At 46.3% G+C, this 22,972-nt stretch overlaps 1 protein-coding gene across 6 annotated transcripts in view; it reads left to right on the top strand.

Moving 5' to 3' along the window:
* LOC144682720 (protein furry homolog) overlaps positions 1-22,972 on the top strand; it is a 520,809-nt gene that overhangs the window by 296,387 nt on the left and 201,450 nt on the right. For all 6 annotated transcript variants that reach the window (XR_013577095.1, XM_078545350.1, XM_078545351.1 and 3 more), the window contains exons 24-27: positions 2,305-2,362; positions 6,736-6,827; positions 8,875-9,047; positions 15,309-15,469. Coding sequence is in view for 5 of the 6 variants with exons in the window: in XM_078545350.1 (XP_078401476.1) it covers positions 2,305-2,362; positions 6,736-6,827; positions 8,875-9,047; positions 15,309-15,469 (484 nt within the window). In the remaining variant the exon portion in view is untranslated. The remainder of the gene's footprint in view (positions 1-2,304; positions 2,363-6,735; positions 6,828-8,874; positions 9,048-15,308; positions 15,470-22,972) is intronic.

Raw genomic sequence — 22,972 nt, 5'->3', positions numbered from 1 at the left:
AAGTTTCATGTATAATCAGGAGCCCGATGGGGCTCCTGGCCTGCCCGCCAGCCTTAAGGTTGGATGGGCAGGGTCTTTAACAATCTTAATTATCCTCTCAATGGCCTTAATTGGCCATTGACAGGTCAGCGGGCAGACAGCTGATTTCGCTGTCCGCCTGCCTTCCTGAAAATTTGAAGGTTCCTCCCGACGTCATCTTCCCGTCGGCGAGCAGGCCCCACCCCCACATTGCCGATGGGAAAATCCTGGCCTATGTCTTTAATAACATTTCTAACGCTTTCTCTATGGCAGCTGTTAAGCTAACTGGCTTGTAGTTTCTTATTTTATGTCCCCCTCCCTTTTTGAATAAAGGAGTGCATTCACTATTTTCCAATCTAATGGAACCTTCCTCGAATCTAGGGAATTTTGGAAAATTAAAACCACCTGCAGCAGGTGCTGTGTTGTTGACGAACACCACCACTTGGAAGTGCCCCCCCAAGCCACTCACCATCCTGACTTGGAAATAAATCACTGTTCCTTCACTGTCGCTGGGTCAAAATCCTAGAACTCCCTCCATAATAACACTATGGGCATACCTACACCACAGGGACTGCAGCTGTTCAAGAAGGCAGCTCACCACCACCTTCTCAAGGGCAGTTAGGGATAGGCAATAAATGCTGGCCTAGCCAGTAACGCCTACATCCTGTAAATGAATTTTTAAAATCTCCAGAAGTACATCATCAACCTGGGGCTCAGCATGGGCCTGGCCTCCCACAGCCTCCATCAGGCAAATCTGCAATGTGTTCACCAGCTTGTGACCCTGAATCTAATAATGAGTGCGTACCCACCAACATGGGAGTATTTGTGCTGGTGGAGAGAACAGGGGAATAATGTGAAGTTATTCTCCCTGATGATCCCTCATTCTCCTCAGAGGTGGATGGCTAGCCCCTGATCTCTCCAGCTGTGCTTCCTTCTGAATAACCGTGACCTGAATGAGAGAACACAAACGTTGAGAGTTTAAGGACTTTCCATCTCCTGATCTCAAATATGCCTGATATGGAGCTCCATGTGCCCACCACTGGACACATAAGCGCTGCGCTTCATGTGTGGGCCAGAAGCACTCTTCTGTCCCTGGACTCATTCATTCACTCTTCCATGATAATATTCTTGTTCCACTGTCAGCAATCGATCAGCTGCGCTGAGACCCAGCCAGTTCCTGGACCTCTTGTGTCGGGGTCAGGATACACAGGTCTGGGATCACTCCACTGTCTTTGGCCCTCTCTTTATTATTGTGTGCCTGTTTTTCCTGCAAACAGAAGGATGAGCACAGTTAGTTTCCCCAAAAAGGCTAGCACGACACCTTTGCTTAGGACAGTGCCTTAGTCCATGGTGAGAGCTCACAAATGCCTCCTCCATACATCTGCTCTCGAGAGACCTTTTGGGAGTCAGTGAAAACAGATATGCACCTCGTGTCGAGATGCAGCCGTGCCTCTGACATGATATGCTGCTGCCTGACCTCCTTGACACTGACTGGGTGGTCACACTCTCCCCACCAAGTGCACCTTCTTGCATAGCCACATACGTGCCCCAAAGAGCAAAGCACCATAGAGAATTCAGCTTGTTGGAGTGAAGAAGGTCATTGACACAATTGTGGCACTGCACCCAGGTTTAGGCTATTACCCAACAGCTGCAGACATCCTCTGTAACCTCTGTTCAGTCTTGCATGGCCGGTCTCTTCTTCCTGTCACTTGGGAAGAGAACCTCTTGCCTGCCAGTACAGCCTGGAGGAGAAACTGCAGGGGGTCATGGGGCCACAGGGTCTGTCTTCTGCCATGGTCGCAGCAGGCTCCTGTTCAGTTTCTTCAGGGTCTTCTGACCAGACAGGCAGCAGGAAGGGTCTTTTGGCCAGTTAGGCAGCAAGAGGATCCTTCTGACAGTAGGGCAGGCAATCATTTAAAACAAAGGAGTAGCGTATGAAGGGCTGGTAGCCCTTTAAATATGGTACCAGCACCTGCCATTGAGTCAGCTAACACTGACATCAGCACCTCATTTCCCACCTCTGCCCTTGAATTGTATGGGCCCCAGGCCTCCCCAGCTTAATTGGCAGCCACCGCATGATGGCATGATGCTTCAGCAGACGCAGCACCTTTTGTCCACCACTTAAATACAGGTGTTAACCTAGCTTTTTAACCCATTTATTTTAAATAGGTTACTATTTCTGCTTAAGCAGTGGCCTTTTTCTGTTGTTAGAGCCAACAATAATATCTAAGTTTATATACCTTACCATTAAAGACGTCGTTATTTTTTTCTCTTTTTTTAATTCAGAGAATTAGTTGAAGAGCTACATCCATTGATGAAGGAAGCTCTTGAACGCCGACCAGAGGTTTGTTTTTGAGACTTTTCTTTCATGATAGAGAAAGCGTAAACCTGATTATTTTTCTTGAACACCCTAAATGCTATCAACTCATGTTTGTTCTGATTGAACATTATTGTTTAATTACTTATGACAAATTAGGGGAAAATACGTATATGAAAATACAAGTTTATTTTGAATTTTGAACTTGGCGAATCTAAAAATTGAGAAGTAGGGTCAGGTGCAAGAATAATAGCTAGGTGAAAGTCAGCCTCTGATGTCCTGTTTTGCAGGTAGAAGGGCAGGTGGGGCTGAACCTCTCTCTAGGACCTCTAGGGTTGTAATCTCAGGATTACTCCCTGTGCCACGTGCCAGTGAGGCTAGAAATAGGAAGATAGTGCAGCTGAACATGTAGCTGAACAGATGGTATAGGAGGGAGGGTTTCCGATATCTGGATCATTGGGATCTCTTCCGGGGCAGGTGGGACGTGTACAAGAAGGACGGATTGCATCTAAACTGGAGGGGCACCAATATCCTGGCTGCGAGGTTTGCTAGTGTCACTTGGGAGGGTTTAAACTAGTATGGCAGGGGGGTGGGAACCAGAGCAATAGGTCAGCAGGTGAAATAAAGGACTGGGAACCAGTGAATATGGCCAGTAGGACTAAGAGGAAGGGCAGGCAGGGAGAAATTACTGAACACATTGGGACTGGGGGTCTGAAATGCATTTGTTTCAATGCGAGAAGTATAACCAGCAAGGCAGCTGAGCTTAGAGCTTGGATTAGTACTTGGAACTATGATGTTATTGCTATTACAGAGACTTGGTTGAAGGATGGACAGGATTGGCAGATAAACGTTCCAGGATTTAGATGTTTCAGACAGGATAGAGAGGGATGTAGAAGAGGTGGGGGAGTTGCACTGCTGGTTAAGGGGAATATCACAGCTGTACAACAGGAGGACACCTCGTTGTGCTCATGCAGCAAAGCAATATGGGTAGAGCTCCGGAATAGGAAGGGTGCAGTCACAATGTTGGGGGTTTACTATAGGCCTCCCAATTGCCGGCGGGAGATTGAGGAACACTTATGTAGGCAGATTTTGGAAAGATGTAAAAGCAATAGGGTTGTTGTGGTGGGTGATTTTAACTTTCCCTATATTGACTGGGAATCACTTAGTGCTAGGGGTTTGGATGGTGCAGAATTTGTAAGGTGCATCCAGGAGGGCTTCCTGAGACAATATGTAGATAGTCCAACTAGGGAATGGGCAATACTGGACCTGGTATTAGGGAATGAACCCGGCCAGGTGGTCAAAGTTTCAGTAGGAGAGCATTTCGGGAAAAGTGACCATAATTCAGTAAGTTTCAAGGTGCTGGTGGATAAGGATAACAGGAGTCCTCGGGTTAAGGTGCTTAATTGGGGGAAGGCTAATTATAACAATATTAGGCAGGAACTGAGGAATCTAGACTGGAGGCGGATGTTTGAGGGCAAATCAACAACTGACATGTGGGGGGCTTTCAAACGTCAGTTGATAAGAATTCAGGACCGGCATGTTCCTGCTAAGATGAAGGATAAGCATGGCAAGTTTCAGGAACCTTGGATAACGAAGGATATTGTGAGATTAGTCAAAAAGAAAAGGGAAGCGTTCGTAAGGGCTAGAAGGCTGGGAACAGATGAAGTCCGTGGAGAATACAAAAAAAGTAGGAAGAAACTTAAGCAAGGACTCAGGAGGGCTAAAAGGGGACATGAAAAGTCACTGGCAACCAGGATTAAGGAAAATCCCAAGGCCTTTTATATATATGTAAAAAGCAAGAGGGTAGCCAAGGAAAGAGTAGGCCCACTCAGGAACAGAGGTGGGAATCTGTGTGTGGAGCCAGAAGAAATGGGAGAGATGCTAAATGAATACTTCTCATCAGTATTCACCAAAGAGAAGGACTTAGCGGTCGATTTGTCTAGGGAAGAGTGTGTAGATAGCCTGGATCATGTTGAGATCAAAAAAGAGGAGGTGTTAGGCGTCTTGAAGAATATTAAGGTGGATAAGTCCCCAGGGCCAGATGGGATCTACCCCAGAGTACTGAGGGAGGCAATGGAGGAGATTGCTGGGGCCTTGACAGAAATCTTTGTATCCTCACTGGCTACGGGTGAGGTCCCAGAGGACTGGAGAATGGCCAAAGTTGTTCCATTGTTTAAGAAGAGTAGCAGGGATAATCCAGGAAATTACAGGCCGGTGAGCCTTACGTCAGTGGTAGGGAAATTATTGGAGAAGATTCTTCGTGACAGGATTTACTACCATTTGGAAGCAAATGGGCGTATTAGTGAGAGGCAGCATGGTTTTGTGAAAGGGAGGTCGTGTCTCACTAACTTGATCGAGTTTTTCGAGGAAGTGACAAAGTTAATCGACGATGGAAGGGCAGTGGATGTTATATACATGGATTTCAGTAAGGCCTTTGACAAGGTACATGCAGACTGGTACAGAAGGTAAAGTCGCACGGGTTCAGAGGTGAGCTGGCAGGATGGATACAGAATTGGCTTGGTCATAGAAGACAGTGGGTAGCAATGGAAGGGTGCTTTTCTGAATGGAGAGCTGTGACTGGTGGAGTTCCGCAGGGATCATTGCTGGGACCTTTGCTGTTTGTGGTATACATAAATGACTTGGAAGCAAATGTAACTGGGCTAATTAGTAAGTTTGCAGATGACACTAAGGTTGGAGGAGTTGCAGATAGTGAAGAGGATTGTCAAAGGATACTACGGGATATAGATCGGTTGGAGACTTGGGCGGAGAAATGGCAGATGGAGTTTAATCCAGACAAATGCATTTTGGAAGGTCTAATACAGGCAGGAATTATACAGTAAATGGCAGAACCCTTAAGTGCATCGATGGGCAGAGGGATCTGGGTGCACAGGTCCACAGGTCACTGAAAGTGGCAACGCAGGTGGATAAGGTAGTCAGGAAGGCATATGGCATGCTTGCCTTCATTGGTAGGGGTATTGAGTATAAAAGCCTTGGAAGCCATGTTGCAGCTGTATAGAACCTTGGTTAGGCCACACTTGGAATATTGCGTGCAATTCTGGTCACCACATTACCAGAAGGATATGGAGGCTTTGGTGAGGGTGCAGAGGAGGTTTACCAGGATGCTGCCTGGTCTGGAGGTTATTAGCTATGAGGAGAGGTTGGAGAAACTCGCATTGTTCTCACTAGAGTGACGGAGTTTGAGGGGCGACTTGATAGAAGTTTACAAAATTATGAGTGGCATGGACAGAGTAGATAGTCAGAAGCTTTTTCCCAGGGTGGAAGAGTCAATTACTAGGGAACATAGATTTAAGGTGAGAAGAGAAAACTATAGAGGAGATGTGCGGGGCAAGTTTTTTACGCAGAGGGTAATAAGTGTCTGGAATTCGCTGCCAGAGGAGGTGGTGGAAGCAGGTACGTTATTGGTGTTTAAGAGGCAGCTTGACAAATACATGAATAGGATGGGAATAGAGGGATACGGACCCCGGAAGTGCAAAATGTTTTAGTTGACGGGCAATATGATCGGCGCAGGCTTGGAGAGCCGAAGGGCCTGTTGCTGTGCTGTACCTTTGTTTGTTCTTTGTTCTTTGTTTTGTAGACGTTATTTGCTATCTGCTCCCATCCCACCAGGGTCAGGGACGTTTAAATATCATGCCAAGGACCAGCTGAGGGAAAGGAAATTGGTACAGCACATTCCTGTATGTAATGTAGGCCCCAACGATCTAGAGCCTTCTAAAATTCATAGCTCTGTATTATGTTGATTTCAGTAATCGATTGTTCTGCAATAGATTGCATTATCGAAACCAGTCTCTTAAATTTAAGATCCCACCCTCAGGCCATTAAATAGTTAAAACTTTTCCCCCTCCTACCCAGCCCTTAATGGAACCACCCTTACCTCTGGCAAAATGTTTGATAGGCAGAAAAAATGGAGGGGCCCCACTCAATTGGGTCCTGAACTAAATTCTGCACCTACCACTCCTCTGACTCCTTGGCATTTTTATGCTAATTTCAGAGAGGAAATTCAGATTTTGTTTTTAAGTAATGTATACAGAGAGGGGCCAGTTAGCTCAGTTGGCTAAATGGCTAGAATGTGATTCAGAATAACGCCAACAGTGTGGATTCACTTCCTGCTCTGGCTGTGGTAGACTTGGGATCTGCCTCCTCACCCTTTCCTTGAGAGTAGAAAACAATGGCTAGCCATCATTGACAAAAGCTGCCAACAGCTCAAGATGATGCATCAGCAGACAATGAGTCAAGGACCAACCTTCAAGCAGGGCACACATGGCAATAATTTAATTACAACAGAGTTAGATTTACATTTACTATTACTCTTTAGAAATTTAATTTTGTTATGCTTTACCATTCAGCCTCTGTGGATTTCTGTTTTCTGTAATCTGCTTTAGAACAAGAAGCGTCGTGAGCGTCGAGATTTATTACGACTGCAACTTTTAAGGATATTTGAACTTCTAGCTGATGCTGGGGTCATAAGTGACAAGTAAGTTTGCAATAAAATGAAGGAAAAGATTAACAAAATTTTCTGTTGTACCACACATAATTCAGTATCTATTATTAGATATGTGATCGGTAGTCTTGAGATGCAAAACAGAATCAACAAGGCTGAGATCTGTTTTGTAGCTCTGGAAACAACTTGGTGACTATTTAAGAAGGACAGGGCAGAACTTAGCCCTCATCGGGCAGGCTCGGCAGGAGCAGTCGGGAAGTCAACGGCCGCGCGTGATCAAAGCCGGAAAGCGATTTCACGCTGCTGGGCCAATTAAGGCCCACCCAGCGTGAAACGTGAGCGGTAACGCTCAGCACTACCTGTGCGGGCGGGGAGAGGAGGACGAACTGGGTGAACTTCACGCATGCACGTGAATGCATGCTTCAGAGTCTCCCTGAGGCACAGAGCTACCTCAGGGAGATGAAGAGTTTAAAAAAAAAATAAAGAATTGAAAAATGTAATAAAACATGTCCCCTCATGTGAATCTATCACATGAGTAGGGACATGTTATTAATTCAATTTTAAAACTTTTATTTCATTTTTATTTGCTTTTAGAAACATCATCCCGCCCATGGATGAAATTTCCAAAAAAATGCAAAGGTCGCTTGGCCTTTCCACCTGCTCACCAACCGTAAGATTGGACGGGCAGCGAAAAATTTAACTTAATTGATTCTTTAATGGCCTTAACAGGCCTTTTAATTGTCGACAGGCACACTGTTGATTCCTGTGCGCACCCGCCGACCGAACTATTGCGCGACTGCGCGTTGACTTCGGGACGCATGCCCAACGTAAAAGCGCATAATTTCATGCGCAAGCAGGCCGGGCACGCGTCCGCCCGCCGAGGGGAAAATTCTGCCCACAGGACTTAAGAGGGAATTTAAGGAGAAGAATTTCACATAGGATTAAGTTACCCAGGAAGGTATCAAAATAAACAGCATAGATGAGCTAAATAGATGACCAAATATTATTTACCAAAAGAAATTTGAGAGGTTGACTGGAATATTCCCACCGGCCTCTGATAATTGGCCTCAGTTAGCCTGTTACCTACCTTAATTAGCCTCTGCATTCATACTCACCCATGTCAGGGTTAAAAGTCAGCCCTGGGACTGCAGACTAGATAGCACAAATAAGATATGTGAACCCCACTCAATTAATATTTGATTCTTCCATGGACATACTCCAATTGCATTATGTCATGCTTTTTCTTGTTACTGCATGAAAGAATGTATGCCAAGGCACTCACTGTCAAGATACCAGCAATTATAAATGCAGGCACTGTTGCACCTATCTGGCAGCAACTGTGTCTTAATAGATTCTGTGGTTTCAGAAAGCCAAATGCAGGTTTGTGCCATCTGTTGCTAAGACATCTGCAGCTACCACATAGCACCTGGCTTCACCATGTGTGAAAGTGTTGGTCATCTATACTGCGGGCCTGCCTCCAAATCCTTCCAAGCATACTGCAAAGGTAACCTGTAGAAACAGTGCCATTGAGTGGCAAACAGACTTGCTCACTTTACAATCTCATGTGAGACCATTCCACTGCATCACCATTCGTAAGTGGTCAGGTACTAGCTACTACATTACTAGTCTGCATGACTCATGCCTACATATTCCCTTCACTGTTTGCTTGTCACGTTTTTGCCTTTCTGCCATCGGCCTTTAGAAAGACTGCCAATGGGTCGAAATGCTTTAAAAATTTTCCCAAAGACTACAAGAAGTTTTGCCTCTGTTCTGCAATTTCTTGTTAATTCTCCAAAGCCCTTTAAATGTAACCTACAGTTTTCTGCTCCTACCACTACTACACACATCCAAGATGCTTTTGGAACTATGAATAATAATACAAATGGACTGATTCTGAAAAACTGAGTACCATTAGTACATTATCTTTCTAGCAAAATTTGTATTACATTTTAACCATTTTAATCAATTTAAGCAAATAGATGACAATTATCCCCATTGTGTTTAAATTAATTGTTGTAAATAAATGGCATTTAGTCTTCAACTACATTGAATAAACCTTAGTTTTCTTTCTCTTTGCTAGTACTAATGGAGCTTTAGAACGGGATACTTTGGCACTGGGAGCCCTGTTCTTAGAGTATGTCGATTTAACCCGGATGCTGTTGGAGGCAGAAAATGACAAAGATGTTGAAATTCTAAAAGACATCCGAGCTCATTTTAGTGCAATGGTAGCCAATTTGATCCAGTGTGTTCCAGGTAAAGCCATTCTACCTGTGCTGTTCATTTTCTACTTTGAGGGATGGTTGTGAATTTCATGAGCCCAGTGTGGCAAGTTTTGTCCTGAATTTTCCAAAAGTAAATTTAAATTTTTATGATATTTACCAATAAAAAGGCTTTAGAGACGCGAAACAAACAGAACAGAACTAACTTTCTGACTTCACATTTCTGGAAGGGAACTTCAACTTCGGGGAGCACGTAGCAGAAATTTAGGGACTTGCTGTTCAGCATTTTCTAACTATTAGTGCAGGTGGTTAGAAAATTATAAACAACATGCACCCATATTTCCAATGTGCATTCCTGACAAGTTGGGCTTCCAAAGTTTGAAAATTACTCCTCATTTTTAAATGTAGCTATTCCTAAACTATAAATAGGACTTAACAAAACTGAGGAGAAATGTAATACATTTTAATTAAGGTTTATACATATTTATAATTAATTTAAATATATTTTTGAAGTTCTCCAAATGGTAAATAGAATGGGAGTATTTTGGATACTGCCTTATGTTGCAGCAATTACTGATTTGTCCAGAAATGTAATTTTGTTTTGATGAAGTGCTACTGTGGTGTCTATTAATTTTCTAACATTGCTACAAGGAAAAGGAAATATATTATTACGTAGTCCGTCAAATGATCCACATTTAAGACCGTGAATGCCACAGTCTTAAATGTGGATCATTTAAAGGACTATGATAATGAATGTGATAATTTAAGCATTATCATTTATAATGCCTAAGAATGAGAATGAACTCAGATGGAATTTAAAGTCCAAGGTCACTGGAACTGTGTTTTATGTGTGAAGAGCTGGGGTGAAAGTATTTGAGCTAGACCTGGTTTGTTAATTTAAGTTAATAAATGTTTGTAAATGCTCATTATTGTGGGAAAATGGCTATAATGCTGGAAATACTACTGGAAAAAATGCTGGATTTTTTATGCCCAAAAAGACCAACTGTGGAAGCATAATGCTCTGCACATGTTCAATTCCAATCCTGCTTGGAATTTTTCTAGTTCACAGGTACACTCTAGTGAAGGTCTTCACACAATCGTGGGATAAAGAATAGTGTTGGAGATAAGTGTTTGATCAATACTTAATTCAATTGTATGACACTCCTCAATTCACTATTTTATTTTATTAACATGAAAGCGGGAGTAGCTTATTTGGCCCAATGGTGCTGCTACTTTGAATTTACTCCTCTTTTCTCCAAATAAGTGTCTGTTTTTAAACATCTCAGTCGATTTTGAATGTAAGGCCTTCTAGAGCAGTGTATTCCAATTTCTCACAATCCTTTGTGTTGAAGAAATGTTTTTTTGATTTAGCTTTTATCCACCTTCTCATGAATTTTAAGATTATACCCAAGACGAAAGACACAACCTATCAATCTCAATCCTGTATTATTTTTAAATAAATGGGTTAAAACTGGTTAATAATGTTGAGAGAAATGTTTTGTAAATACATTAAGCATTCATCCACTTATGACGCTAAAAGTAATCTCTAGCTTCAAATCTTGTAAATTAGATTACTAGCAAATTTCATTTGAGTCCATGTTCTTCCAATGAGATGGTTGAACCAAGCCAAGCCTAAATATTCAAGCTTCAGCTTGCATCTTCATTCCTATTGAAAAAAATCACACTGTCTGATATGCTACTGAGAGATACAGCATCAGACAAGTCCCAGTTTTGATCCTTAATGGGTGTTGAGTTACCCAATGTCAGCCAGGCAACAGTAGGGGGCCTGCAATTGTAGTGTTACTTGGCCAAGGCTCCTGCTCTTCCAGGAGAGCAATAAAGGTAGTAAAATTGAAGACAAATAGCTCACTAAATGATTTTGCTGAATGAAAGCTGAATTTTTGGAGTAGTCTACTCACTGTTTTCATTCCCTGTTCATTAAGCTGTATCACGTATGTCATATCAGAAATGTTTAAACTCTTAGGGCAGAATTTTCCATTGTTGGGGGGGGGGGGGTGGGGCACAGAGCGGGTGTGGGCACGTGCAGGCACGAACCCAATCACCGCCCGTGATCGAGTCCGCGCCGCCATTTTACGTTTGACAGGCATCAGACTTCATCGCATGCCTGCCCAGCAAAATATCGTGATGACGTTCGCCCAACGTCACCATGCGTCATTTTACGTGCGGACGTGCGGGACCTGCCCCCCCAAATGTCAAACTGAAAATTCTGCCTTTAAGATTTTAACCATTCCATATATATGTTATTCTCATCACCTTATCAGTTTCAGTTTCACTCCAATAGAATTGTGTGTGTACTCTGATCTTGCATAACAGTTTGCACTCAATGGCATGAACACATTTTTGAACAAATGAAGAGTGCAGGAGGCCATGCCAGGAGCAACACCAGGCGTACCTAAGAATGAGATGTCAACCTGGTGAAGCTATAACACAGGACTACATGCATGCCAAACAACAAAAGCAGCAAGTGATAGACAGAGCTAAGCGATCCCACGACCAATGGATCAAATATAAGCTCTGCAGTCCTGTCACATCCAGTCGTGAATGGTGGTGGACAATTAAACAACTCACTGGAGGAGGAGGCTCTACAAATATCACCATCCTCAACGATGGGGGACCCCAGCACATCAGTGCAAAAGATAAAACTGAAGCATTTGCTACAATCTTCAGCCGGATGTGCCCAATGAATGATCCATCTCAGCTTCCTCTGGAGATCCCCAGCATCACAGGTGCCAGTCTTCAGCCAATTCGATTCACTCCACGTGATATCAAGAAACGGCTGAAGGCACTGAATACCGCAAAGGCAATGGGCCCTGACAATATTGCGGCAATAGTACTGAAGACTTGTGCTCCAGAACTTGCCACACCCCTAGCCAAGCTGTTCCAGTACAGCCACAACACTGGCATCTACCCAGCTATGTGAAAAATTGCCCAGGCATGTCATGTGCACAAAAAGCAGGACAAATCCAACCCTGCCAATTACCACCCCATCAGTCTACTCTCGATCGTCAGTAAAGTAATGGAAGGGGTCATCAACAGTGCTATGAAGTGGCACTTGCTTAGCAACAACTTGCTCACTGACGCCCAGTTTGGGTTCCGCCAGGGTCACTCAGCTCCTGACCTCATTACAGCCTTGGTTCAAACATAGACGAAAGAGCTGAACTCCTGAGGTAAGAGTGACTGCCCTTGACATCAAGGCTGCATTTTACAGAGTGTGGCATCAAGGAGCCCTAGCAAAACTGGAGTCAATGGGAATCAGAGGGAAAGCTCTCTGGTGGTTGGAGTCATACCTAGCACAAAGGAAGATGGTTGTGATTGTTGGAGGTCAGTCATCTCAGTTCCAGGACATCACTGCAGGAGTTCCTCAGGATAGTGTCCTCAACCCAACAATGTTCAGCTGCTTCATCAATGACCTTCCGTCCATCATAAAGTCAGAAGTGGGGATGTTCCCTGATGATTGCACAATGTTCAGCACTATTCACGACTCCTCAGATACTGAAGCAGTCCATGTCCAAATGCAGCAAGACCTGGACAATATCCAGGCTTGGGCTGATAAGTGGCAATAACATTTGCGCAACACAAGTGTCAGGCAATGACCATCTCCAACAAGAGAGAATCCAACCATTGCCCTTTGATGTTCAATGGCATTACCATCATTGAATACCCCACTATCAACATCCTCAGGGTTACTATTGACCAGAAACTGAACTGGACTAGCCATATAAATACTGTGGCTACAAAAGCAGATCAGAAGATAGGAATCGTGCGATGAGTAACTCACCTCCTGACTCCCCAAAGCCTGTCTGCCATCTACAAGGTACAAATCAGGAGTGTGATGGAATACTCCCCACTTGCCTGGATGAGTGCAGCTCCCATAGCACTCAAGAAGCTTGACACCGTCCAGGACAAAGTAGCCAGATTGGCATAATTGGCACCAGATCAACAAACATTCATTCCCTCCATCACTGACGCACAGTTGCAACAGTGTGTGCCATCTACAAGATGCACAGCAGGAATTCACCAAAACTCCTTTGACAGCACCTTCCAAACCCACAACCGCTACCATCTAGAAGGATAAGAGCAGCAGGTAGATGGGAACACCACTGCTTGGAAGTTCCCCTCCGAGCCATTCACCATCCTGACTTGGAAACATATTGCCATTCCTTCACTGTTGTTGGATCAAAATCCTGGAGCTCCCTTCCTAATAGCACTGTGGGTGTACCTACACCCCATGGACTGCAGCGATTCAAGAAGGCAACTCACCACCACCTTCTCAAGGGCAACTAGGGTTGGGCAATATATGTTGGCACAGTCAGCGAAGCCCACATCCCGTGAATGAATTAAAAAAATACCAAAACCGGATGGATGATTTTCTGTAATTAAACCTTGATGTTCATGGCCAGTAGTTTGATTGTTTACATAGTGCCTTCCCAGATCTGCATTATAATTAATTCCCTGTGTCTAAAGTGCAAATTATTTGACATATACGATTGTAAGTAAAGTATGTTTAAATTTTACTTAGCACTAATTCTTTAGAGTATGCTAATATTCCTTGCAATTGAACATCAATTTAGCCTTATACGAACATGGAGCAGCAGTAGGAGTAGGCCACTTGGCCCCTCAAGCCTGCTCTGCCATTTAATAAGATCACGTGGAAAAGCCACACCCCTTCGAGGTCACCCCCTTGTTAATCAAAAACCTATCTAACTCTGTCTTTAAGATATTCAAAGACGCTGCTTCCACTGACATTTGAGGAAAGGAATTCGAAAGACTCATGACCCTCTGAGAGAAAAAATTTCTCCCCATCTCTGTATTAAATAAGCGACCCCTTATTTTTAAACCGTGACCCCTAGTTCCAGATTCTCTCACAAGAGGAAACATCCTCTCCACATCCACTCTGTCAAGACCTGTCAGAATCTTAAATGTTTCGATCAAGTCACCTCTTACTCTTCTAAACTCCAGTGGATACAAGCCCAACCTGTACAAACCTTCCTCATAAGCCAACCCATTCCTGGCATTAGTCTAGTCAACCTTCTCTGAACTGCTTCTAATGCATTTATATCTTTCCTTAAATAAGGAGACCAATACTGTACACAGTACTCCAGATGTGGTCTCACCAGTGCCCTGGACAGCTGAAGCATAACCTCCCTACTTTTATATTCAATTCCCTTCACAATAAACAATAACATTCTATTAGTTTTCCTAATTACTTTCTGTACCTGCATACTAGCCTTCTGTGATTCATGCAATAGAACACCCAGATCCCTCTGAATCTCAGAGCTCTGCAATCTCTCACCACCTTATCCATCTCTTAAACATGTTTTATCCTTACATCAGCATGCATTTTTTTCATTCTGTTTTGCCTGCTCCAAAGTTTAATAATTTTGACTAGAATTCCCAGGTTTTGGATTTAATCAAGAGGAGCTAATAAAATCCCACTGAATGCAGTATTTTAAAATTGGCATTTTTAAAAAATTATAATGGCATAGGCATCTGCTTTCGATTGCTGCTCTCGCTTGCCATTTCTACATCAGGTTCTTTCTTTGACCAACATGAGCATCCACATTCTCCACAAGGAAGATTGGGAGGACATTTTAATAGCACAATTTACTTCTTTTAACAAACAAATAGAAAATAAACAAAATGCCAAAAGAAAACATTAAATTCAGTGAACACAAAAATGGACCAAAAGTGAATACAGTACAGGGAAAAAATAAATGCCATAACTCAATTCTGTTCAAAGTAATCCAGTGAAAATTTTCAATTTACAATGACAATTCCAGGAGTATCTTTTAATTCTCATCATAATTAAGCTTGTTTAAATGTTTCCAATCTCAAAGTACTGGAATTCCTTTTGGAGTGTGATAATACTGACTATTCTAACTTTCAAAGTAGAATTTGGATTCCATCAATGGGCTATGTCCCAATCTATGACCAGCTGAAACATTTTGAAAAAAGCTTTTCTATTTTGGCCTCATCATGTTGACAAAATAGTTTCTTTCAACTGCTTTATTTGATACAGTATAAAAGCACAGTAGCAGAACATAGACAACCATTAATCATTTGTGCCAGGAGTAATGTATACCAAAGCAATATTATATCAGATTAATTATGAAAGCAGTGTATTCTAACTTGTGGTATCGCATTTTAAAATAGCTTATTTGTCTTCTGAAGCATGTAACTGATGACACAGAAGTAGCCTTTTATTTAGCCACTCTTACAATTTTGTCATGTGTTTCCTTCAAACAGTAGAGATTAATTTTTTTTTCCTTTGTAGTACATCACCGCAGATTCCTATTCCCACAACAGAGTTTGCGTCATCATCTTTTTATCTTGTTCAGCCAATGGGCAGGGCCATTTAGCGTCATGTTTACTCCTCTGGATCGCTATAGTGACAGAAACCACCAAATTACAAGATACCAGTATTGTGCACTAAAGGTACGGTTTCCATGTCTGATTGATTCCATATTACATTTTCTTGGCAGTAATTCAGTGAGTTTTTTCAAAAAATATTGTCCTGTGCTTCAAATAACATTTTGCAATCTTATGTTTCCCTGATAGTGCAAGACATTTTCTAAAATTGTTTTATATTTGCATCATGACTTTTACTAGTTTATAATTTGAGAGTACCATTGAAATTAAAGTGAAATAAACAACATCTATTTGGGTATATTTTTCTCTGTTCACTGACATTAACAGAAATAGTGGCCCGGATCTTCCAGTCCCAATAGCGGCGAACAGCAACACACTGAAAACCAGAACTTGCCATTCTGCAGAAATGGCTCCATGGGAGCCCACGCTGATGGTCCTGTCAGGACTTTTCATGTGTAAATTTGGGTCGTTTGACTGGTACTTACCAATTATTGACATTGATTTGTTTAGGGCTGCCTCTAGCAGGCATAAACCTCCCATCCCTCCCCCGGCTCTGCTCAACACCCTCCCCCACCCGCCTCTGGCTCTGCTCACCCCCTCCCCCACTCGCCCCTGGCTTTGCTGACCTCACCTTCTCCCCCACTCACCCAGCTGACCTCACCCCCACCCCCACCCGCCCCTGGCTCTGCTCACCTCACACCCACCCCCACCCGCCCCTTGCTCTGCTCACTAACCCCCCCCCCCCCCCCACCTTCGGCTCTGCTCATCCCTCCCGCACCCCCCGCCCCTGGTTCTGCTCACACCTCCCCCATGCCCACCGCCCCCTGGCTCTGCTCACCCCTCCCCCACCCGCCCCTGGCTCTGCTCACCCCCTCCCCGATCCCCCCCCCCCCCCCCCCAGCTCTGCTCACTCCACCCCCACCTGCCCTGGCTCAGCTCACACCTCCCCCAACCCCTCCCACCCCTGGCTCTGCTCACCTCTCCCCCACCTGCCTCTGTCTCTGCTCACCTCTTAAATGCCCTCTGAACAAGGGCAATTAGGGAATGACACTAAATGCTGGACTAGCCAGTGACGTCCACATCTCAAGAACGAATAAGGAAACAATGTTATCTAAACAGATATCATTGAGGCAATTTTCCAGCTTACAAAAATAGTACCTCTAAACTACATTTCCTGTATGCAGCATGTTACCATTACACGAATCCATTGAAACTGTGCGGAAGATCAATTTCTCACCCCATTTCAGGCCTGTGACAAGTAAAAAATATCGCTGTATTTTGGGTGGCCAAAAATGCACATCTGAATCTGGTGGGAACCTCGCATTTCTGCAAAGCAGGATCCTATGATGCAAATGGAAATCTGTTAGAATTTTAATCGCCATCTGACTGCTGTGTTAATTGTACATTAATTGGATGTTTAATGCAAAGGCTGCCATGCTTATTCACCCACCCACCAACTGAACAGTTGAGAGGGCAACAAAAAGTACAAATTAATTAATTATTTAAGGGCTTTAATTGTTGGCGTGTGCGCTGCCGACTCTCGCGTATGCCCACCAACCAAAAGATCGTGCGAGTGCGCAATGATGTCAGGAGGTGGTAAGGAAGTGGAGATGAGGCCAAGATCACCTATGAGGTTATTGAATGGCGCACGTAACACACGGATGGGTCTGATAGGATCTTTTGTTGCAGGTACTCGCTAACTTGAAAATGATTTTAAATGACATTGATATTAACCAATGAGCCTGGTAGGGTGGCCTCATGGAAACGCCCAGTGCTGAAGGGCGGAATTTTCCCAAAATTGCACTAAGTGCAGTAGTGGGCGGGTAAAATAGAGCCTTACCCACTGACGAAAGTGGCAGGTTTTCACGCCGTATCTTCCCAAGCTCGCCTCATTATTTATGCATTCCTGGGAAACGTCGTTTCCATAGCGGGCAGGCTCCCAGTCGCCCGCTTGCCATAATCCCCCTGTTGCATCACGCCGGCCGCCATCTTTAAAAGGCAGCCGCCAGCAAAGCGCTCATCGCCACCAGCTCATCACTGCTGTCCGGAAGATATGGTCTGCAAAGACAAAAAGACTGCAGGCCCCACATCAGCGATGGGTCCCTTGAGCGACTGCTGGATGCCGTGGAGGCCCGACAGGATTTGCTCTACCTACGCTCTGGCCGCAGGATGGGCAGCAATATCAGCAACCCAGCTTGGGAGGCGGTGGTAGCAATGGTCAGCACGAACGCCCTGCAGAGGAGAACAGCCACCCAATGCCACAAGGGGATGAATGATGATCTCCATTCCGCCAGGGTATTTTTCATCGCTCCCAACTCACACACTCACAAACCCATCACACATCCACAGGGCCCTCACTGCCAGTGCAAGGGACATCACCATTCACTATTTCACAACCACCGTCATTGTCCTCAACCCGTCCATGAGACCACTCACCACCCACACAGGCCTGGCAGCAGTCCCGATACACATTCCCCATCTCTATCCATGCAGGACAAACTGGCTCACAAGAGGAGGGAAAGGTCACAGGCAGGTGGAGGGATGCTGGAAATCAAAGCTCTGACAGAATTCGAAAACAGAGCCATCCATCTGGCTGCGATGACCAGGACTGGTCCTGTGCTGATGGTGAGGTCGGCGCTGCTCTACCAAGTGAGGATCCAGCAGTGCAACATCCATCAGACAACCATGCTGTGAGTGATGTGTCCTGTTTCACAGACCACTGCCATGCACTAATTATCTCCCCTTGCTTTCGCAGGCACATCTGCCAAACAGCTGACAGAGTCCATGACCCAGGGCCTCCAATGAAGCTCCGAAGAAACCTCTGAAGAGGATCCTGAAGGCACCATCCCTGAAGTCCCGTCACAGCACTCACCCACACCCTCCTCCAGCGCAGACATACACCTCAGTGGGACCTAGCTTTAGAGAAGCCTTGGGATCACAATTGCATAGCAGTTTCTGATCCACAGTAGGCAGAGGCAGGGACTTTCCATGTCCTCGGCACTCGGAGGATTGCTGGAGGCCAGAACATTGCTGAGCCCGAGTCAGATGACGAGCCTCTGGACTCAGTCATGGCACAGTTGCTGGAGCTGCAAAGGCAAGCTAGGGAACATCAAGAAGGGGTGTCCGCTGCACTCCTCAGATTGCAAGGCACGACGGAGGACTCCGTTCAGTCTTCAGGCTGAGGTGATTGCGCCGGCATTACAACACACGAGGTCAACACTGGTAGGATGGCGACCGCCATGGAGACCTTGGTCCAGGGCGTCACTCCTGCACTACTGCGTGGGCTTAACTCCATCACTGTTGCCACAGTTGGCCTCCAACAGTGTGCACGCGAGGGGGGTGCTGGGCAGCTCAATCTCACTCCAGCTACCCCTTCCGCTCACGGAGTCAGTCAGGAGCCCTCGGGCACCCAAAGGGAGGAGGATCAGCAGGTGCATGCTCCAGGGCCATCCACCCAGGTGACTCTGAGAGTGACCGGCTCATCTGAATCCCCTCGTCCAATGACCTCCCGCAGCTCCAGCTTTACAGACCAAGGAGGGTGCCACTGCCACACAGCAGGACCCTGAAAGCAGGCCAGGGCCTTTCAAGTTTCGGCCCTCCAGAGGACGCCCGCCAAAGTCGTCACAGACAGGGTGTCACAGTCAGCAGGCTGCCTCCACCTCGGTTTGGATGTCCAGGGAGCACCAAGGCCGGGTTAGGAAAGTTAGGTAAAAGTAGTTGCACAGCCTGGTCATGGGTGTTAATCACTTGTACATATTGTTTACTATTGTCAGTAAACTCTTAAGAATGTCTCCCTGCCTGTGGCTCCTTGTTCTGATGAGCAGTGTTCTTGTCACTCAGATGTGAAACCTTTCTGCACAGATAAAAGGCAGGTGTCTCAGTCCAGGGGCTCTTCCCTTTGTTCTGTGCAGCCATCAGACCACAATGATGGTCCAGCCTCAAACTCCCTGGAAACATTACTAATGCCTGCACCTCGGCGATGCTGGTCATTGCTGCCAGAATGCAGTGGGCAGGCGCCACAGAGTTCTCTCATACTCTCTTTGTGCTCTCACCACCTTCGAGGTGGGGCTGGCCCCCATCACACCAATATCTGCGACCAGTGATGCTGTGCAGCAGCTTCTGAAGGGCTGAGGTGCTGAAGGCGGACACAGCATCAGATATGCCTAAAGTTTCATGGCTGCGTCTCTGAAATGGCCCTGATCATGGAGCACAAGTGAGTTGCCCTCAGCCAGACAGGAGTCAGACATTCTCAGAGGCTACGTGAAGATCTATGGAGTGTCCTCACTGCATGTTGTCGTCATCCTCCTGCAATCGAGTGACTATTAGGGCCTCCACTCCATCTCCATGACAGGAGCATTCTCACAGAGGGTAATTGGCACTGCGATGTGAGGATCTACGGGGCCACCTCACTGCATGTTGTCATCATCCTCCACAAATTTGGCAGCTATGATGGCCTCCTGAGTGCGCCCGCCTTGCCTAGCCAGTGTGAGAGCCTCATCCCCGTCGTCCTCACCACCGATGACCCCCTCACCCTCATCCCTGTTGGCAGCGTCCTCATCGGAGGAGACGTGCAGCTGCTCCAACTCCTCCGCAGCCAACTCCTCTCCCCATTGCAGCGCCAGGCTGTAAAGGGCACAGCAGATGATGACGATGCGTGACACCCTCAATGGGCTGTATTGCAGGGCTCCACCAGACTGGTCCAGGCACCGGAACCGCAGCTTCAGCATCCCGATGGTCTGCTCCACCAAGTTGTGAGCTGCTGCATGAACCTAATTATAGCGTCACTCTGCTGCAGTCTGAGGCCGCCGCATGGGTGTCATTGGCCGTGGCCTCTGCGGGTAGCCCTTGTCCCCTTGGAGCCATCCCTGCAGCCTCTGTGGATCCTGGAAAACTGCAGGGATCTGCGAGTGACTCAGAATGTAGGCGTAATGCATCCTCCCTGGAAACTGTGCGCATACCTGCAGGATGCGTTTCTGGTGGTCACCAACCAGCTGCATGTTCAGTGAGCTCTTGCGGTTGATGACGTCCACTGAGTGTAGCGATGGAGACCTGAGCACCTCACGAGTGCAGTCAATCGCACCCTGCACCTGTGGGAATCCCAAGATCAGGGCGAATCCAATGGCCCTTGCATCCTGGCTGTCCCGGTCCTGGGCGAAATACACAAAGTTGTGTGCCATGGAAAAGATGGCATCTGTGACCTCATGGATACCTTTGTGGGTGACAGATTGTGAAATCCCACTGAGGTCACATGTGAAACCCTGAAAGGAGCCAATGGCATAGAAATTGAGTGCCACGATCACTTTCACAGCCACTGGCAGTGGATGCCCTCCATGTCCCCTTGGCGCCAAGTCCTGCACTAAGTCCAAGTCCTAGACATGCACAGTCGTCGACGACACTGGTTCTCAGTCATCTGCAGGAATGTCAGGCGGTGTCTAAAGACCCTGGGTGTCGCTAGGCTCCGACCAGCCATGACTCGCTGTCGCTCCTGGGCAGCATTTGCGGGAGCCCCTGCTGCCCCTTCTTCATGAGCTTGCTGCTCCTACCTTTGCGGGGCCAGATGCCTCAGTCGCTCTCTCTTCTACGGTCTCTGTAGGCCATCAGGCATACAGCTAGGTCACCAGGATCCTGATCCTGTAACATGAAAGAGAGAGAAGCGTGGTTATCAAGGCTGTACTTAGCACCTTTCCTGGCCCTGTGTGACTGCCCCTTAATGCTTCCTGGAGAGTGCTGGTTACCCCTTGGATGGCCAGAGATGAGTGCGCTGCATAGCTGCCCTGTCAACCTGTGACATGGGGGACACTGGACCAAACCAGGATGCTGAGATTGCAAGGGGCTGTGAGCGCCTCCAGCAGTGACTGTTACATGGCCAGTGTTGGTGAGGAGATTGTACAACTTGTGCAGTCCAACTGCTCCGTGGTGCAATAAAGTGGTGGCAGACTCCAAGTCTGTGGGGGGTTGCAGGGGGGTGCGCGAGTACGGTATGGAGTGCTTGGTGGCCCTTTGGTGCTTCTGCATTGCTTGCATGGGCGGGCAGGCTTAGGAGCCTGACCCCAGTCATATCACTGTGGCTGCACCTGATTTGATTGAGTTACAGAGGCATGGTCAGTTTGTGTGGCCACTCCCCTCGCTTACCCTGCCCCCCACCTTGATTGCCTGTGCGCGGGATGCAGTGCCAGGGCCGCACTTGACCCCCAACACCCTCAGTAGGTACCTCCGAGGCTGGCCAGCACTTGCCCCTGGACACCATCCCCACCCCCTCAGCACTCGCCTCCGGGGCCATACATCAGTTGCCCCTGGCCCCTGAGGCCTGTAAGCAACAGGCGAGCTGTGGAGAACACTGCTGTTCACTCATCTTAGCTCCCCCAAAGTAAAGGCCACCAAGTGCATGTTGCCTGTGTGCTGTTGTGAAACACGTCAGTGTGCTTTCCTGCCGACATGGATGGAGGATAGGGTGGGTTGCAAACATCTGGCGGGATGGCTTTTTAATTATATGCTAATGTATTACAATTGGCTTCCCGCCGACCGATGGCGGGAAACATGGCCTTCCATTTGCAGGCTGAGCGGACGAACACGACCTGCCTTCAGGCTGTCCTGAAGCAGGTCGTGCCATATTTTCCACGCCCACCATCTATCATGCATGCTGCCAGCAGGCTCGGAAAATTCAGTGGGTGATACCAGTGTCATACAAAATAGTTTCCATTGGTTGGCGATCAACAGTGAGTGCTGCGAATGAGCATCCTATCGGACATTCCTCAGGTAGGTGTTTTCAAATTCAGAATACCAGACATAAGGCCATCCAGTATCGGAATAGAGGCAGATCCGTTGAAAGCTGGACTGTCCGGTACAAAACCAGATGAATGGCTACCCTACCTTATTCTGACTGTCATTTCAGGATCTTGAGTAGTCTAAACTGTGGTCTTTAAATGGACAAAAATAAAATACTGCAGATGCTGGAAATTGAAATAAAAACAGAAAATATTGAAAACACTCAGCAGCTAAGGCAACATTGGTGGAGAGAGAAACAGAGTTAACGTTTCAGGTTGATGACCTTTCCTGGCCATCAAAATGAAATGTTAACTTTTCCTCTCTCTGCAGATGCTGCCCAACATGCTCAGTATTTCCAGCATTTTCTGTTTTTATGGGCAGAATTTTTAGCTTGGCGGGCGGGCGCGTGCCCGACCTGCTCGAGCGTTAAATAAAGCGCGTTGACGTTGGCCGAGCATGCTGATATCAACGCGCATTCTTGTGATATTTCGCTAGGTGGGCGCGCGATGGAGACGGAGGCGCGCCCGCCATTAATTGAGTGGCCAGTTAAGGCCCTTGAGACACCAATTGTCTCAGAGTTTACGTAGCCCGTGCGATTTTTAGGCCAATACAAGGGCAAAACAGGCAGGCGGGCAGGCCACATTTGCAAAACCTCATCCACGGGCAGGATAAGAGGGGTCAGTGGCCTTGTCAAAGCAATTAGTGAGGAGTGCAGGATATCACTTGCTACTGGTTGCTTCTGTGAACAGGACAGCTTCATCTCACTTGAGTTGCATTTAGATATTTTAGAGGCTTCAGTTCAGG

This window comes from Cetorhinus maximus, chromosome 7 (genome assembly GCF_964194155.1).
Source record: "Cetorhinus maximus chromosome 7, sCetMax3.hap1.1, whole genome shotgun sequence".
Classification (NCBI taxonomy): Eukaryota; Metazoa; Chordata; class Chondrichthyes; order Lamniformes; family Cetorhinidae; genus Cetorhinus; species Cetorhinus maximus.
The sequence above is the reverse complement of the archived record's forward strand: the minus strand, read 5'-3'. Positions and strand labels throughout refer to the sequence as shown.